This window comes from Crotalus tigris, unplaced genomic scaffold, assembly GCF_016545835.1.
Source record: "Crotalus tigris isolate CLP2741 ecotype Arizona unplaced genomic scaffold, ASM1654583v1 scf7180000024506.7606697, whole genome shotgun sequence".
Taxonomy (NCBI): Eukaryota; Metazoa; Chordata; class Lepidosauria; order Squamata; family Viperidae; genus Crotalus; species Crotalus tigris.
In genome coordinates this window covers 3,540,205-3,559,469 of record NW_024100678.1, presented here as the reverse complement: position 1 = coordinate 3,559,469, position 19,265 = coordinate 3,540,205, and the positions used below count along the sequence as shown (strand labels likewise).

Sequence of the window (19,265 nt, the reverse complement as noted above, 5' to 3'; positions counted from 1 at the left end):
AACTGTATTATGGGGTCGCGGAATTAGAAAGGTTGAGAACCACTGGTCTAATGTGTGAACCAAGACATTCATTTCTTTTTACTATACAGTTTGCATTCAAACAATATAGAATATGTGCTACTATATGTCCTCTATCTCTTGTGTTCCACAAACACAAGTATGTTCATGTTAAAGAACTTGGTAAAACCTTCCATATTTAACCATTGCATGAATTAATCCTTAAATTTATTTCCAAGCAAGTTCCATTCTTTATCTATATAACTTTTCACCCACTGTCTTTTGTTGCATGTTTTACATCAAATAGTAAAATTCTTATGAAATAAGAATGATTTCATTTTAAGTGCATGCTAATTTCTTTTAATGTTTTTAAAAAGTTAAAAAGCATGTATTTATTCCAGATATTCCCACTTTCAAGCACATTATTTTTGATCATGAGAAAATATTTAGTGATGGAAAGTTGAAATTTCAATTCCTAATTGTATTTGAACTGTGGTATAGACTCCTAGCATCCATTGTCTATCAATTTCAGTAAGATACCTTATATAGATTTAGGAATCTATTTTTTGGTGGACAAAAAAGTCAATGATAGTTTTCTTCTTCTGATATAAACTTCCTCCTTGAATAAGTATAGTTCATGTCTTTTCCTGAAAAGAAATTGATTGATTGATTGATAATATTTTTATGACTGACCATCTCAAACATTATGACTAGGTAACATACACAACTGTTAGATAAAAATACAAAAGAAAAAAACACTAAAAAGTAAAGGTTTCCTTGTCAGTGATGTCTGATTCTAGGCCACAGTGCTCATCTATGTTTCTTGTGTGAAGACAATTTCTGTGGTCATGTGGCCAGCATAGCTAAATGCCAAAGACACATGGAACACACCATTAAAACAACATATAACAATTAAATGGTGACTGAAATAAAACTGTGTTGTATCCTACCAGATAAGAGCACTGGGTTAAGATTCAAGTTTTAAATGTCTTTCTAAAATCCTGCATAATTGGAGACCTTACATTAAGTAGACAAATGTGTCCTCAAATGTGTCATCAGAGGAGAAATTGTTAAAACTGAAGGAAACAAGAAACCTTGTGGAAATAACATCAAAAGTCTGGATGAAGACAATGACTACATATACCCGGACATTCTTCAAGCTGATAACATCAAGCACACTGAAGTAAAGAAGAAGACTAGAAAGTGAATACATCATGGAAGTGAAGATATTAAAGACCAAACTCAATGGAGAAAATACTATTAAGGCAATTATCACCTAGACATTTCCAGTCATTAGATACACAGGTAGAATAGTAGACTGGATTCAAGCAGAACTAAAAGACCTTGATAAGATGAGCAGAAGAAGCTAAAGTGCTCTTGGACTGTAGAATTCACATAAACAAATATCTGCTGCCCAACACTTAGATTTAACAGTTGTTAAGACAAAAAAGTCTGGATAGTAGACATTGCAATATCTGGAAACAACATAGTCAACAAAGAAACTGGAGAACGTCACAAAACCTGCAAATAGAAGTAGAACAACTATGACAAAAGAAAGCAAAGATTGTGCCAATTGTAATGGGTGGCTTGAATACAATTCCAAAACATTTGGAGCATCAATTGGCTAGCATCACCATTAAAAGAAATTATCAGCAATTGCAATTGCAAAAGGCAACTTTACTTGGAACAGTTTACTTCTTATGATGATATTTTAATGTTTTTAAACATCTGCCTAAACAGGTGGACAATATACCAAATCCAGTCTAACAATCCTGCTGTGCAACCAATCATAATAAAATGTTGAAGACTTCTGCGTTGCTTTGTTTTTCTCTTTTAGTCAGGAGAAGTAACAAACTAAGAAATGTTGGAGAGATTCTTGCATACCTCACATTCTAAGCAGAAAGGCTTCCAGTATAGGCTTTCCCCAGTTCTTTAGTCTGAATGTTCTACTTGACGCTCATTCAGATTATCACAGTTTAAGGCAAAATGAGATCATCTTACTCGTTTTTTTATACATCTTTTCAAATTCTTCTTTCAGTTAGGTCTGATTGATACTCCCATATTTTATCCTTATAGGATTTTGGATCTTTTCCACTGAGGAATTTTGTTCTTGATATATTTTAGGAAGATGAGGAAATTTTGCAGGGAAATTTAGGTTCAAGAAACTGAAATTAAACTCTTAAAATCTTAGAACAGGAATCCCTGACAGAGATATGATGTCATTTAGATTGAGCTCCAAGGTGTAATTTGTTTTTAAAATTGGTTACCTTCCCCCAAATAATAGGTTTGATAGGTTGTTTATGAAAACACTTCCTACTCTGAAAATAAGATGGGGGAATGGGAACATATTAATATGTATGGAAGAAACTTATGCATAATTAAAGCTTATTTCAATTATGCACATTTTAGTTTAATTAAAATAGGGCTGATATGAGGAATAGATTGCCCAATATTGTTGACCTAAAGCTTATATCACTAAAGATTCTCTTGTTGCTGCCAGAAATTCATTTATCTGCAATACCTGAAAAGGTTTTGTCACGTATTATTTCCAGGTTATTAAATGTACTCCCTATGGAGGGGTAAATGGCACCTATTCTAAGAAAATACCGTATATGCTGGCGTACAAGGCGACCCGGCGTATAAGACTACCCCCGTCTTTGTCTCCGAGCCACATTCCTAGAACATTGTCTTATACGCCGGAAACTACCAGTATTTCCAGCGTATAAGACGACTCGGCGTATAAGACGACCCCTGTCTTTGGCGCTGATTTTAGCACTTGCGGAAGTCGCCTTATACAACGGCATATACGGTAAGTTTAAAAATCATCTATTTTGTCAAGTTTTTTTTAATAAAAATTTTTTTTGTCAAGTTTTTAACTGTTAATTAAAACTGTTAATTGCTCATTATAAGATAGGTGGGAAATAAATTCAATAAATAAATAATGTTAATGATATTAATTTTTATTTTTACATATTAACTTTGCTCTTATTTTATATATTTTTAAATTAACCTTGTGTGGTTGTAGAAAAAAAGAAAGTAATTTAATAAATGTATTAAAGATTTCCTTTTAAAAGTTATTCAGCAAAACTATTGGTTTTTACACTACCTTTTAATCTTTGAATGAAGAGTGGAATCCTAACCATTTTGTTTTCATCTATTTAGACAAGACTTGCTTTGGTTCTAGTCTTCTTTTCTAGTTCCAGTATTTGATTTCATTCATGTAGTCTTCTTTAGTAATGACTTTGACTTGCTCCATTTCTTACTTGTCATATTTTGTAGGTTTGCTCCACCCATTTATTGTGAGATAAATGTTTATTTTGTTGACAGTTGGCTTTGGTTCCTCAATAATTAGTAGATTTGCTGGTAAGGAACAATATTTCTGTTTTAAAGCCTTCTTTTATAAAGTAGGTTTCAAATTACGCTTGCGATGAAAAGTGTTCCTCTCACATGAAATTGAATGCTTTTTTTGTGTATTTTCTTAAATACTCAAGTACTCATTGTGTTTGCTATTTGGCCACTTGCCTTCTTCAGAGTATTGTAATTGGCTAAATGAGAAGAATTCCTTTTGAGCATGGTATCCTGGAAGAGATTAGGTAAGAGAGAAGGGAAATCCCCCAAAGATGAATCAGTTCATTTACATTTTATGCAAGAATATGGCTCTTAGTTCTCCATATAATGTTCCCTTAATTTCAACTGTTCTTCCTAAACGTATTGAAAATGACAAAATGTTTTAAGTCATTTTCTTAAGTGCTACTTTTCAGTTTCCAAGTTAGCTTGTTTGACATGCAAAGCTAAATCTTGTATTAAAAACATACATAAAAACCAAAAAAGATATGAAAGCAATCACAAGATTAATGTCAGCATGTACAATTTTTCAATCATAAATTGCAGCTCATTCCTCTTCCCCATTATAAATCTGGATCCTGATATGGCGGGAGTAGGTGGATGTGAACAAATGTTCACTTCAAGCTAAGATGAATTCTTTATAGGCAGATCGTAGAAAAATTGGAAGAGATGAAGAAAATAATTGTCAGATAACAATATATATAAAGTTTGTTTACATTTTCTTTGTGAAAGCAATATGATTTCTGCTGGGTTGTGTCTTTCATCCATTTATGTGTGCCACTATAATTAATTGCTACTGGGCATATCTCTTTGAATACTTGTGAACATCAGTAATTCAAATAATTCAAATTTATGCTGGTAATAGCATAATAATCCTACCAGCAGACAAGGGCAACGCCACGGTGGTTATGAACACATCTGACTACCAAACTAAATTAACCAACCTACTCCAAGACTCCACATACAAACCGCTAAATACATATCCCACCACCTACCTGGAAAAAACCACCAGATCCAAAATAAAAGCCTCCCCCATTAGTGAAGAGATCCAGCAAAGAATCATTCCCAGAGAGAAATCATCCAGATGCCCCAAACTCTATGGTCTCCCCAAGATACACACAGAAGGAACCCCACTCAGACCTATAGTCAGCTACATAGGCTCACCTCTACAAAACCTAGCCAAATTTCTCGCCAAACAACTACAGCCCTATGCAGAATCCATCACCTCACACGTAAAAAAAACTCATTCCAGTTTATAGAGATCATAAAGAAACAAAACTTACAGCCCAGCGACCTACTCGTGAGCTTCGATGTCATATCCCTCTTCACCCAAGTGCCTATCAAAGAAGCCTTGACAGCTATCCAAAACAAATATAACCCCCCAAACACATCTTAGATCTGACCAACCACTGCCTATCCAACACATACTTCATCTATAAGGGACAAAAATACAAACAAACAGAAGGAGCACCCATGGGATCACCCCTCTCACCTGTCATTGCCAACCTCTACATGGAACACTTTGAAACCCAAGCTCTAGAAAAATCGTATCACAAACCCAAACTCTGGCTCAGATATGTAGACGACACCTTCATAATCTGGCCACATGGGAAAGAAAAACTGGACAACTGCCTCACACACCTCAACAGCCTACACCCCAAAATACAGTTCACCATGGAAACAGAAACTAACAACCAACTTCCCTTCCTGGATGTCTTAGTCTACAAGAAATCCAATGGCTCCCTAGGACACACCATCTACCAGAAGACAACACACACAAACCGCTATCTGCACGCTCTCTCACACCACCACCCAGCACAGATCAACTCTGTAGCCAAGACACTCATCTCCAGAACAAAACGCTTAGCTGACGAACAACACCTAAAACCCGAACTACACACTCTCACCAATGTACTAACATCCAATGGATGCCATAGAAATAAGATTACAAACCTAATCCAAAAAGAAACCCCCACTAAAATCCAAGACAAAGAACAAGAAAACGGCAAAGCCCTCCTCCCATACATAAAAGGCACCACAGACAGAATCAGTAAGATCCTCCATAAACACAACATCAAAACAGCATTCTGAACAAACAGAAAAATATCCACCATCCTTAGAAACCCCAAAGATAAAATTGAATTAGAAAATCAAGGAGTATACGAAATACCATGCACCACTTGTCCCACCACATACATCGGACAAACCAACAGAAGAATAAGTGCACGCATTGAAGAACATAAGAACTCAGTCAAAAAAGAGGAACCAACATCTTCCCTGGTCCAACACCTAAAGCCACAGGACATGAAATTGACTTTAAAAATACCAGAACCATTGCCAAAAGTGAACATTTTAATAACAGAATAATCAGAGAAGCCATCGAGATAGAAAAACGCCCACACAGCATGAACAAGCAAGATGATACCTCCCGCCTACCAGCCATTTGGAAACCCGCCCTTATTGACAAACGACTCCCTAACACAAAAAAATGATACCAGACCCACACTCACAAAAACCACACAGGATGTCACCACCACACATCCACGCAAAAAAACAAACCCAAAGCCACACCGATGATGAGGCACGACCACAAACCAGAAGCCAGACCACAGCTGCATCATTAGCCACTTTAAACCCTCCAATCCATACATGAAGCAAACTGACACCCTCCATGAAGATGAGGCACGACCACGAACGCGAAGCCAAAAAATAGCAAGGCAGCCCAAAATCTTAAACCCCCCCTGCAACTCAGACTAACCTGAGCACAACCAAACAGAACACTCCCCCAGCCAATCAGAGCACAGCCAAGCCCCTAACAATTCAGAACACACCTCCACCCAATCAGAACACAGCCAAGCTCCCACCCAATCAGTTCATACCCCCACTGGCAGTTAAAAGGAAGAAACAGCTAAGACCACACATTGCTGCTCAAAGCACAAAGCTGAAAACACCAGCCTGAAGATGACGAATGGGACTTCGTTGAAACGTCGCCAAGACACTTCCAATTTTACGCGGGAGAAAACCCGAACAACCAAAGACCTACATATACACACACACACACACACACACACACACACACACACAGGTCAGAAAACAAATACACACACACACACACACACACACATATATATATACATACATACATACATACACACACAAACACACCTATAATAATGGTAAAAAAGGATATATGCAGTGTTATCTTAATTTTAGATATCAAAAGGATTTTGCGGCTCCCGGTGTTTTGTTTTTGGTGGGAAACGGGTCCAAGTGGCTCTTTGAATGTTTTGGGTTGCCTGCCCCTGCACTAGAGTCTGGGGCTGGGAGCCCTGGGTGTGCTACACAAACAGCTTATTCTCTTGAAACCCCTTTCTCTCCAATCTCTCCACTCTGCAAGGACAGGAGGGTCAGGAAAAGAAAAAAAATATCAACTTTTGTAGGCACTCTCTCCCTTGCATAACCCTTTTCCATTGCTAGCATGATCACTTTGCTTTCTTTGCAGAAGAACAGATTTCTTTTTTCAATCCCTTTCTTTCCTATCTCTGTCCTTTGCGGGGAGGGATAAAATCTGCCCTTTGCAGATATAGCATCACAGAGAAAAAAGAGGCTCTTTCCAATTTTAAATAAACCTGTGTAGTATCAGAACTACATTGATTAATTTCCATAAGAGGATGGCCACTGGCTGCTTGTGTTTCTTGAGTGTTTCTCAGTCTGTAAAAGTAAAGATGATTGCAGATTAGCTTCATCATGCTTTGTGAAGGAGTAGGGTAAAGAAATTGGGATGGTTAAACTTACAGTATTTGTATGGCATTATTGCTATACTAGCAGCCACTCACTATTTTCATTTTCTAAAAGTGCTTTGGTATCTTTATTGGCCCTTTTTGTAAATAATGTCAAATCTGGTGTTTTGTATTGTTGTGTGCCATCTTTCCTTTAATATATTTAGTTAACTTAGAAGGTGCAAACAGGAATGAGAAAGGTATAACAGCTGCTGGTTCATAAAAGAGCCCCCCCCAGACCCCTCCTCTGATCCAGGCTTTTTCATATTACGGTACATATTTTGAATTGTGCGTTAATGCAGTATGAATTGTGCTTTATGTATGCATGAGAAAAAAATCTGAGGATTTAGTGTGGCATAGGTAAAAAACTAAAATAAGAGAATATAAACTATTTCTCCTTCTTATTCACCTTCTTCCTCATACATCATACATCAACAACTATAGCAGTGGTTCTCAACCTGTGGGTCGGGACCCCATTTGGGGTCGAACGACCATTTCACGGGGGTCGCCAAACAAGGCTGTCCGCCATTTTTCCCCCTTTGGCCACGCCCCTGGCACCCGGTGATGTATAAGTGGTTGGGGGTCACCACAACATGGGGAACTGTATTATGGGGTTGCAGCATTAGAAAGGTTGAGAACCACTGAACTATAGTATAGTTCATTACCATAAGGCCAGAGCAGCCACCCATCTCTGCCGTTTATTTTTCTGGCTGGCATCCAGCAGCAGCAGGCTACTGATATGATTTGTATAGGATTTCTTATCAAGGTCACTATTTCCTGCATTCTTATAAGCATATAGAAACTTGAAAAAGGAACTTATCATTGTAGTTGGAAGTGCCAGTTGCCTAAACCCAAAAGATGAACAGAGATAGAACAATGCTATACAATCTAGGAACTTCACAGTTTTCATTTATAACATTTCCTAGAGAAGCAAGAAGATGTTGCCTGAGAAATGTGATACTAATTACCTTTCACCTTTTTTCATTTGCATATTATATTCAGGAAATCTAATCTACTTATGTAAAAATATAACATTGGAAGGGGCAAGGCATACAAAATTATGTCTAGAGGCATACTGGGTAGTTAGCAAAAATTAAGCTGCCCAACTGCCAATTTAAGGTAGTCCTCAACTTATGTCCATTCATTCAGTGACTATTTAAAGTCATAATAGCATTGAAAAAAAATGAACTTATGACTGGTTCTCAATGTTCTGGCTGTCGGTGTCCCCATGATTATGTGATAAAAATTCAGGCTTACCCGCATTTACATCTGCCCCCCTGCTACCCCCAACTGACCTTCATCGTCTTCTTAGACTGGGAAAAAGTCGAAGTCTCGGGCAAACAGGCTGGTCAGTAAGAGCTGTGGGCAGGATGGTGGGTGCTGCTGGCAGGCATTAGGAAGCACAGAGTTTGAGTCATAGTATGGCTTTCTCCAGCGCTGGGGCTAGAGGCAGGCTAGCATTGCTGGGGCTTACTGTGGTGCTGGGCATTTGGTGCTGCCTTCAGAACTCTTCAGCATGGATGGGGGGGGGGATTGAGAGGGAGTAATCCACACATGTACTATATATTTTCTTGGTGAATGTGCATGTGTCTCTGTGTGTAGTTTAGCTATGATTTGCTGAATAAATTACATATGACATATAAATCATAAATATCTGACATTCCTTAAGAATTAAAGTTTACAATATTTTTATTATCCTATTATATTGTATCATATCATGTATCATCATATTTTTGTTTTGAGCTGCTAATAATTCTATAGTGTAGCGATTAAAGTTGGCCATAAAGTGTTGTCTTTGTAAAAGATTGACGGAGTAACTAATAGTCAGGAAGTAGGCTCCCCCCCTTTTTTTTCTTGATTTCTTTTTAAAAATAAATCTTGTTGAATTATCCAAAATATATATCCAACTCTATAAAACTGAATAGAAATTTCAATTGTTCAATATTCCAATTCATTGTAAAAAATTTATACTGTGAAACAGGCAATGATCATGATACTTTGAATAAAAGGGGCATTGTTCAAGGCTGTGGGGTTTTGTAAGGACAATTTCAGAGTTTCCTCTTTACTTTGTATTATAGATTTGTCCAAGACCTCAGAATAACTTCAGCTTAATTGTTTATCTTCCTGAATCCATTTAAATGAATAACTTATTTTATTCAAGATCTCTCACCAATTGTTTTATTTTATTAGCTTTTTAAAATTTACAGATATGGTATTCTACATTATTTTATATAATTAGATAAATCACAGAATCATAAAAAATACTCATATATATGAAGAATGGTTGCAGGAATTGGATATGTCTGGTTTAATGAAAAGAAGGCCTAGGGGTGGCCTGATAGCAGTCTTCCAGTATTTGAGGGGCTGCCAAAGGAAGAGGATGGGGTCAAGCTATTCTCCAAAGCACCTGAAGGTAGAACAAGAAACAATGAATGGAAGCTGATCAAGTAGAGAACCAACCTAGGACTAAGAAGAAATTTCCTGACAGTTAGAACAATTAATCAGTGGAATGACTTGCCATCAGAAGTTGTGGGTATTCCATCACTAGAGGTTTATAAGAAGAGATTGGATAGCCATTCTGAAATGTTATAGGGCAGTGATGGCAAATCTTTTAGACACCGAGTGCCCCAAAACCACCCCGTATCCCCACCCCCGCTCGCCCACAGGGCCACTTACCACCTCCATGGCCCGCTGCAGCAGATCCCCCAGGCAGCCCTGCAGCACCATGATGGCCATGCACTCTGCCTGCGCCCCGCAGCATCATCTGCACGTGATGGGGCGCGAGGGTGAAGTCTTGCCCCTGCTGCCCAGCTGCCATGTCCTTGGCTGCGCTGCTCTGCGTGGGCCGTGCCTGGGGCAACTCTCCTCTGGGGGTGCTGCTGATGAGGGGGCCGCAGGGGGAGGTGGGGCTGGGACGCATGCCATAGGTTCGCCACCACTGTTACAGGGTTTCCTGCCTGAGCAGGGGATTGGACTAGAAGACCCCCAAGGTCCCTTCCAACTCTGTTATTCTGTTACATCAATCAAGGCACTTTAAATCCAGGAAAACTCCAAAATATGTAGACATATCTTAATGCTTCTAAGAAAATAAATGTTTTTGTTACTATAATCAATTAGAGGCCTTCATATATTTGGATGATATCTGCCTTTTGCCCCTGTTTTGCTTTAATTTTAGGATATGGAGTGTAACCCACATAATTTAAGAGAATGGTAGATATAAATTAATCCATTTTAACTGATCCTGTAAAAATAAATAGAAAGGTATAGGCTAGATTTTAAAAGTGTTCTTAAAATAAATCCTTTTTTGAAAAAAATAAATGATGCCATCATTCATAGCAACTTACATTTTTTATATTCTGAAGAATCTTGGACAGTGCCCTGGACTTTAATAATAAATGTAATTATAAGAATATAGGTAGTCCTTGACTTACGACTACAATTGAGCCCAACATTTCTGTTGTTAAGTGGGACATTTGTTAAGTGAGTTTTGCCCGATTTTACAACCTTCCTTGCCACAATTGTTGAATGAATCACTGCAGTTGATAAGTTAGTAACCCAGCTGTTACGTAAATCTGGCTTCCCCATTGATTTGACTTGCCAGAGGATCACAAAAAGGCGATCACGTGATCTTGGGACACAGCAACAGTTTTAAATATGAACCAGTTGCCAAACATCTGAATTTTGATCACATGATCATGGAGTTCTGCAAAGGTCGTAATTGTGAAAATGGTCATAAGTCACATTTTTCACTGCCATTGAAACTTTGAATGGTCAGTAAACAAACTGTTATAAGTCAAGGATTTATAGAATGATATTCTTACACTATACTGGTTTCTGTTTCTCAGTATTATACTTCTTTTGGGAGAAAAGGCAGTGGCCTGTTCATGTGCCAATTTGAAAATATGCAGGTCTCCCACAGTAGCAAAAAAACATGAGTCTCATCATGCCAGAATGTTTTGTTTCTCATCATTTTTATTTAACTTTCACTAATTGTATATGGAGAATAAAATTGACTCACTTAAACTATATATCTTGCTGACTTTAAGATTTGGTCGTCACACACTTACTTTGCCATATACTGTACATTCCCATTTTGTTGTTTTTACCTTCCCAAGTGGCTCTGTTTATGCAGCTGTCAAGCTGGGGCCTTGGGTAGAGGCAGAGGACATATATATATATATATATATATATATATATATATATATATATATATATATATATATATATATATATATTTCTGAGGTTTTCGCGGGTATTTGTATGTAGGTCTTTGGTTGTTCGGGTTTTCTCCCGCGTAAAATTGGAAGTGTCTTGGCGACGTTTCGACGAAGTCCCATTCGTCATCTTCAGGCTGGTGTTTTCAGCTTCGTGCTTTGAGCAGCAATGTGTGGTCTTAGCTGTTTCTTCCTTTTAACTGCCAGTGGGGGTATGAACTGATTGGGTGGGAGCTTGGCTGTGTTCTGATTGGCTGGGGGAGTGTTCTGTTTGGTTGTGCTCAGGTTAGTCTGAATTGCAGAGGGGTTTGAGATTTTGGGCTGCCTTGTTATTTTTTGGCTTCGCGTTCGTGATCGTGCTTCCTCTTCATGGAGGGTGTCAGTTTGCTTCATGTATGGATTGGAGGGGTTTAAAGTGGCCAATGATGCAGCTGTGGTCTGGCTTCTGGTTTGTGGTCGTGCCTTGTCATCGGTGTGGCTTTGGGTTTGCTTTTTGCGTGGATGTGTGGTGGTAACATCCTGTGTGGTTTTTGTGAGTGTGGGTCTGGTATCATTTTTTGTGTTAGGGAGTCGTTTGTCAATAAGGGCGGGTTTCCAAATGGCTGGTAGGCGGGAGGTATCATCTCGCTTGTTCATGCTGTGTGGACGTTTTTCTATCTCGATGGCTTCTCTGATTATTCTGTTATTAAAATGTTCACTTTTGGCAATGGTTCTGGTATTTTTAAAGTCAATTTCATGTCCTGTGGCTTTAAGGTGTTGGACCAGGGAAGATGTTGGTTCCTCTTTTTTGACTGAGTTCTTATGTTCTTCAATGCGTGCACTTATTCTTCTGTTGGTTTGTCCGATGTATGTGGTGGGACAAGTGGTGCATGGGATTTCGTATACTCCTTGATTTTCTAATTCAATTTTATCTTTGGGGTTTCTAAGGATGGTGGATATTTTTCTGTTTGTGCAGAATGCTGTTTTGATGTTGTGTTTATGGAGGATCTTACTGATTCTGTCTGTGGTGCCTTTTATGTATGGGAGGAGGGCTTTGCCGTTTTCTTGTTCTTTGTCTTGGATTTTAGTGGGGGTTTCTTTTTGGATTAGGTTTGTAATCTTATTTCTTTGGAATCCATTGGATGTTAGTACATTGGTGAGAGTGTGTAGTTCGGTTTTTAGGTGTTGTTCGTCAGCTAAGCGTTTTGTTCTGGAGATGAGTGTCTTGGCTACAGAGTTGATCTGTGCTGGGTGGTGGTGTGAGAGAGCGTGCAGATAGCGGTTTGTGTGTGTTTTCTTCTGGTAGATGGTGTGTCCTAGGGAGCCATTGGATTTCTTGTAGACTAAGACATCCAGGAAGGGAAGTTGGTTGTTAGCTTCTGTTTCCATGGTGAACTGTATTTTGGGGTGTAGGCTGTTGAGGTGTGTGAGGAAGTTGTCCAGTTTTTCTTTCCCATGTGGCCAGATTATGAAGGTGTCGTCTACGTATCTGAGCCAGAGTTTGGGTTTGTGATCCGATTTTTCTAGAGCTTGGGTTTCAAAGTGTTCCATGTAGAGGTTTGCAATGACAGGTGAGAGGGGTGATCCCATGGGTGCTCCTTCTGTTTGTTTGTATTTTTGTCCATTATAGATGAAGTATGTGTTGGATAGGCAGTGGTTGGTCAGATCTAAGATGTGTTTGGGGGGGTTATATTTGTTTTGATAGCTGTCAAGGCTTCTTTGATAGGCACTTGGGTGAAGAGGGATATGACATCGAAGCTCACGAGTAGGTCGCTGGGCTATAAGTTTGTTTCTTTATGATCTCTATAAACTGGAATGAGTTTTTTACGTGTGAGGTGATGGATTCTGCATAGGGCTGTAGTTGTTTGGCGAGAAATTTGGCTAGGTTTTGTAGAGGTGAGCCTATGGAGCTGACTATAGGTCTGAGTGGGGTTCCTTCTTGTGTATCTTGGGGAGACCATAGAGTTTGGGGCATCTGGATGATTTCTCTCTGGGAATGATTCTTTGCTGGATCTCTTCGCTAATGGGGGAGGCTTTTATTTTGGATCTGGTGGTTTTTTCCAGGTAGGTGGTGGGATCTGTATTTAGGGGTTTGTATGTGGAGTCTTGGAGTAGGTTGGTTAATTTGGTTTGGTAGTCAGATGTGTTCATAACCACCGTGGCGTTGCCCTTGTCTGCTGGTAGGATTATTATGCTGGTGTCTTCTTTCAGGTTACGTAGTGCTGTCTGTTCCTCTTTGGGTAAGTTGCTTTTGGGTGGCTTGCTGGTACAGAGGATGTTGGTGATTTCGAGTCTGATTCTGTTAGCTCGTCGGGGTTGATTTTGGTCAGGCTGGTTTCAATTCCACATATAATGGTTTCAGTGGAACCAACCACTGCCTATCCAACACATACTTCATCTATAATGGACAAAAATACAAACAAACAGAAGGAGCACCCATGGGATCACCCCTCTCACCTGTCATTGCCAACCTCTACATGGAACACTTTGAAACCCAAGCTCTAGAAAAATCGGATCACAAACCCAAACTCTGGCTCAGATACGTAGACGACACCTTCATAATCTGGCCACATGGGAAAGAAAAACTGGACAACTTCCTCACACACCTCAACAGCCTACACCCCAAAATACAGTTCACCATGGAAACAGAAGCTAACAACCAACTTCCCTTCCTGGATGTCTTAGTCTACAAGAAATCCAATGGCTCCCTAGGACACACCATCTACCAGAAGAAAACACACACAAACCGCTATCTGCACGCTCTCTCACACCACCACCCAGCACAGATCAACTCTGTAGCCAAGACACTCATCTCCAGAACAAAACGCTTAGCTGACGAACAACACCTAAAAACCGAACTACACACTCTCACCAATGTACTAACATCCAATGGATTCCAAAGAAATAAGATTACAAACCTAATCCAAAAAGAAACCCCCACTAAAATCCAAGACAAGAACAAGAAAACGGCAAAGCCCTCCTCCCATACATAAAAGGCACCACAGACAGAATCAGTAAGATCCTCCATAAACACAACATCAAAACAGCATTCTGCACAAACAGAAAAATATCCACCATCCTTAGAAACCCCAAAGATAAAATTGAATTAGAAAATCAAGGAGTATACGAAATCCCATGCACCACTTGTCCCACCACATACATCGGACAAACCAACAGAAGAATAAGTGCACGCATTGAAGAACATAAGAACTCAGTCAAAAAAGAGGAACCAACATCTTCCCTGGTCCAACACCTTAAAGCCACAGGACATGAAATTGACTTTAAAAATACCAGAACCATTGCCAAAAGTGAACATTTTAATAACAGAATAATCAGAGAAGCCATCGAGATAGAAAAACGCCCACACAGCATGAACAAGCGAGATGATACCTCCCGCCTACCAGCCATTTGGAAACCTGCCCTTATTGACAAACGACTCCCTAACCCCAAAATCTTAAACCCCTCTGCAACTCAGACTAACCTGAGCACAACCAAACAGAACACTCCCCCAGCCAATCAGAGCACAGCCAAGCCCCTAACCATTCAGAACACACCTCCACCCAATCAGAACACAGCCAAGCTCCCACCCAATCAGTTCATACCCTCACTGGCAGTTAAAAGGAAGAAACAGCTAAACCACACATTGCTGCTCAAAGCAAGAAGCTAAAAACACCAGCCTGAAGATGACGAATGTGACTTCGTCGAAACGTTGCCAAGACACTTCCAATTTTACGCGGGAGAAAACCCGAACAACCAAAGACCTATATACAAATACCCGCGAAAACCTCAGAAAACAAATATCGAACCTCTACGGGGAGGAAATCCACCATCTGACCAGGACCTATGAAAAACTTGAAGTCCAAAGAGCTTCCATTTTATGTGACCTCGCATTCCTACGTAACTGCCGAGATCAAAATCTAATCCCCACATGTTTCCAACTGAAATTCCACTCCAACTCTGCAGCCACCAAACGGATCCTGAAAAGAACAGAATTGGCCCTAATCAGAAATGAACTTCACACAAAAAGATTCCTCCTAGACCGAATTAACAAAGATCTCCTCACACTCCACCTCAAACTCAGCAACAAGATCCACCCCGCACTTTGGGACAAATCCAAACAACTCGCCGTCTGGAGAGCCGAAACACAGACCACCCTCAAGACAGATACACACACCAACAAACTCCGAAGACTACAAGAACGCCAGAAACAAACCCCTCCTCCCTCACAGCCACACATGAAACAAACAGTGCATAACATCTCAGATAGGATCCTCACCAAAGCCGAAACCAATGTCCTTTCCAAAGGATTCAACTTTGCAGTCGCTCCCAAACACATCCCCACTGAAACCATTATATGTGAAGTTGAAACCAGCCTGACCAAAATCAACCCCGATGACGCTAAACAAAATCAGACTCAAAATCACCAACATCCTCTGCACCAGCAAGCCACCCAAAAGCAACTTACCCAAAGAGGAACAGACAGCACTACGTAACCTGAAAGAAGACACCAGCATAAAATCTACCAGCAGACAAGGGCAACGCCACGGTGGTTATGAACACATCTGACTACCAAACCAAATTAACCAACCTACTCCAAGACTCCACATACAAACCCCTAAATACAGATCCCACCACCTACCTGGAAAAAACCACCAGAACCAAGATAAAAGCCTCCCCCATTAGCGAAGAGATCCAGCAAAGAATCATTCCCAGAGAGAAATCATCCAGATGCCCCAAACTCTATGGTCTCCCCAAGATACACAAGGAAGGAACCCCACTCAGACCTATAGTCAGCTCCATAGGCTCACCTCTACAAAACCTAGCCAAATTTCTCGCCAAACAACTACAGCCCTATGCAGAATCCATCACCTCACACGTAAAAAACTCATTCCAGTTTATAGAGATCATAAAGAAACAAAACTTACAGCCCAGCGACCTACTAGTGAGCTTCGATGTCATATCCCTCTTCACCCAAGTGCCTATCAAAGAAGCCTTGACAGCTATTCAAAACAAATATAACCCCCCCAAACACATCTTAGATCTGACCAACCACTGCCTATCCAACACATACTTCATCTATAATGGACAAAAATACAAACAAACAGAAGGAGCACCCATGGGATCACCCCTCTCACCTGTCATTGCCAACCTCTACATGGAACACTTTGAAACCCAAGCTCTAGAAAAATCGGATCACAAACCCAAACTCTGGCTCAGATACGTAGACGACACCTTCATAATCTGGCCACATGGGAAAGAAAAACTGGACAACTTCCTCACACACCTCAACAGCCTACACCCCAAAATACAGTTCACCATGGAAACAGAAGCTAACAACCAACTTCCCTTCCTGGATGTCTTAGTCTACAAGAAATCCAATGGCTCCCTAGGACACACCATCTACCAGAAGAAAACACACACAAACCGCTATCTGCACGCTCTCTCACACCACCACCCAACACAGATCAACTCTGTAGCCAAGACACTCATCTCCAGAACAAAACGCTTAGCTGACGAACAACACCTAAAACCCGAACTACACACTCTCACCAATGTACTAACATCCAATGGATTCCATAGAAATAAGATTACAAACCTAATCCAAAAAGAAACCCCCACTAAAATCCAAGACAAAGAACAAGAAAACGGCAAAGCCCTCCTCCCATACATAAAAGGCACCACAGACAGAATCAGTAAGATCCTCCATAAACACAACATCAAAACAGCATTCTGCACAAACAGAAAAATATCCACCATCCTTAGAAACCCCAAAGATAAAATTGAATTAGAAAATCAAGGAGTATACGAAATCCCATGCACCACTTGTCCCACCACATACATCGGACAAACCAACAGAAGAATAAGTGCACGCATTGAAGAACATAAGAACTCAGTCAAAAAAGAGGAACCAACATCTTCCCTGGTCCAACACCTTAAAGCCACAGGACATGAAATTGACTTTAAAAATACCAGAACCATTGCCAAAAGTGAACATTTTAATAACAGAATAATCAGAGAAGCCATCGAGATAGAAAAACGCCCACACAGCATGAACAAGCGAGATGATACCTCCCGCCTACCAGCCATTTGGAAACCTGCCCTTATTGACAAACGACTCCCTAACCCCAAAATCTTAAACCCCTCTGCAACTCAGACTAACCTGAGCACAACCAAACAGAACACTCCCCCAGCCAATCAGAGCACAGCCAAGCCCCTAACCATTCAGAACACACCTCCACCCAATCAGAACACAGCCAAGCTCCCACCCAATCAGTTCATACCCTCACTGGCAGTTAAAAGGAAGAAACAGCTAAAACCACACATTGCTGCTCAAAGCAAGAAGCTAAAAACACCAGCCTGAAGATGACGAATGTGACTTCGTCGAAACGTTGCCAAGACACTTCCAATTTTACGCGGGAGAAAACCCGAACAACCAAAGACCTATATACAAATACCCGCGAAAACCTCAGAAAACATACATATATATATATATATATATATATATATATATATATATATATATATAATATATATATATATATATATATATGTATATATATATATTACTGTTTTCTTTCTTTTACTTGTAAAATAAGATTAAATATGCTGATTAAGTGTAAGCGGAGGACCTAAATATAATTAAATATTATCTTAATTTGCTTTCTTTGCTACTATTACCCTGTAAGAAGTTTGAATATAGAATATTAAGTGTAGGAAAAGTTTCTGTTCTGCTATTTTTAGAAGTTTGAGTAACCACTGTATTAGAATTTTTCTTAATTCAAATTGCTTATAATTAATTTCAACTTTCTGGGTTTATTCACATCTCATTAAAATTATTTGTGCACATTCTTTTCACAATAATACATTTTGTATATATGGAATTGTATTTTGAAAAAAAAAGTACAAATAAAACCTCTGTAATTACTCTTAGCATTTGTGCTAACTTTATGATTTTAAATACTTTTTTAAGGAAGCAAGGAAATCTTAGAATACAAATTTGAAATATGTTGAAGTGCAATTATCTTTTATCTGGTGTCATTCAGTCAATATTTTATGTCTTTAGATAGCTAAAACTGAGCTCATTATTAATTATTTTGTTAAACTAATTAAATTAAAATAAATTTTAATACCTTCATATCGTTAAAACAAATAATTTTCATTCATTGTGTTTAAGTGTAGGAAAGCAATTGATACATAAAACTGAAGTAGATTCTCATTCAGATAATTTGAAAGTTAACAAAATATATCCATTGTTTCAGGCAAAAACTCTTTCTGCAGAATGAAAATATTCCAATTATCTTGAATACATATTTCAGTCAAAAGGTCACTCTTAAAGCATCAACAGATATATCTACTGATATGGACAAGCCCCTCTTGCAAGAGCCATTGCTTGCTAAAAGGAATATGTCTTTAGCCTGGATATTTAATTTATCTGATATAAAAGACAGTTGCTCTTTAACAGTTAATCAGGTAAAGTTTATTTTGTGATTTAATGCTTTATAATAAATTGATGAATACATTTTTGAAAATAATGAACACATGAATTTGTATATGTTCCCATTTGAGCAAATCTGAATGTTTGAAAGGAACGGGTTTCATATAATTTTTACACCCCCCCCCCCGCAGTCTCTAGTACAAGTGGTCTTCATTTAATGATCACTTGTTCAACAACTATTCAAACTCATTGGCAGCGGAGGGGGGGGGGCTGAAAGAATTGTACTTATGACTGGTTCTGATAGCTCTGGCCATCGCAGCATGTCTGCGTCCTGTGGTTGCCATTTGTGATTTTATGTCTTTTATTTATTTGTCAGATTTTTTTAATCCCATCTTTATTACTTTATAAGTAACTCAAGGTGGCAGAAATACTTAATACTCCTTTTTCCTCCTGTTTTCCTCACAACCCTCGACTCTCAGTGAGTGGCCTACAATCACCCATTTGGTTTTCATACCT

At 39.1% G+C, this 19,265-nt stretch overlaps 1 protein-coding gene across 7 annotated transcripts in view; it reads left to right on the top strand.

Annotated features, from left to right (window-relative positions):
- The window catches only part of SPIDR (scaffold protein involved in DNA repair), a 211,336-nt gene that overhangs the window by 116,075 nt on the left and 75,996 nt on the right, over positions 1–19,265 (top strand). For all 7 annotated transcript variants that reach the window (XR_005555538.1, XR_005555537.1, XM_039333584.1 and 4 more), the window contains one exon: positions 18,574–18,784. Coding sequence is in view for 5 of the 7 variants with exons in the window: in XM_039333584.1 (XP_039189518.1) it covers positions 18,574–18,784 (211 nt within the window). In the remaining 2 variants the exon portion in view is untranslated. The remainder of the gene's footprint in view (positions 1–18,573; positions 18,785–19,265) is intronic.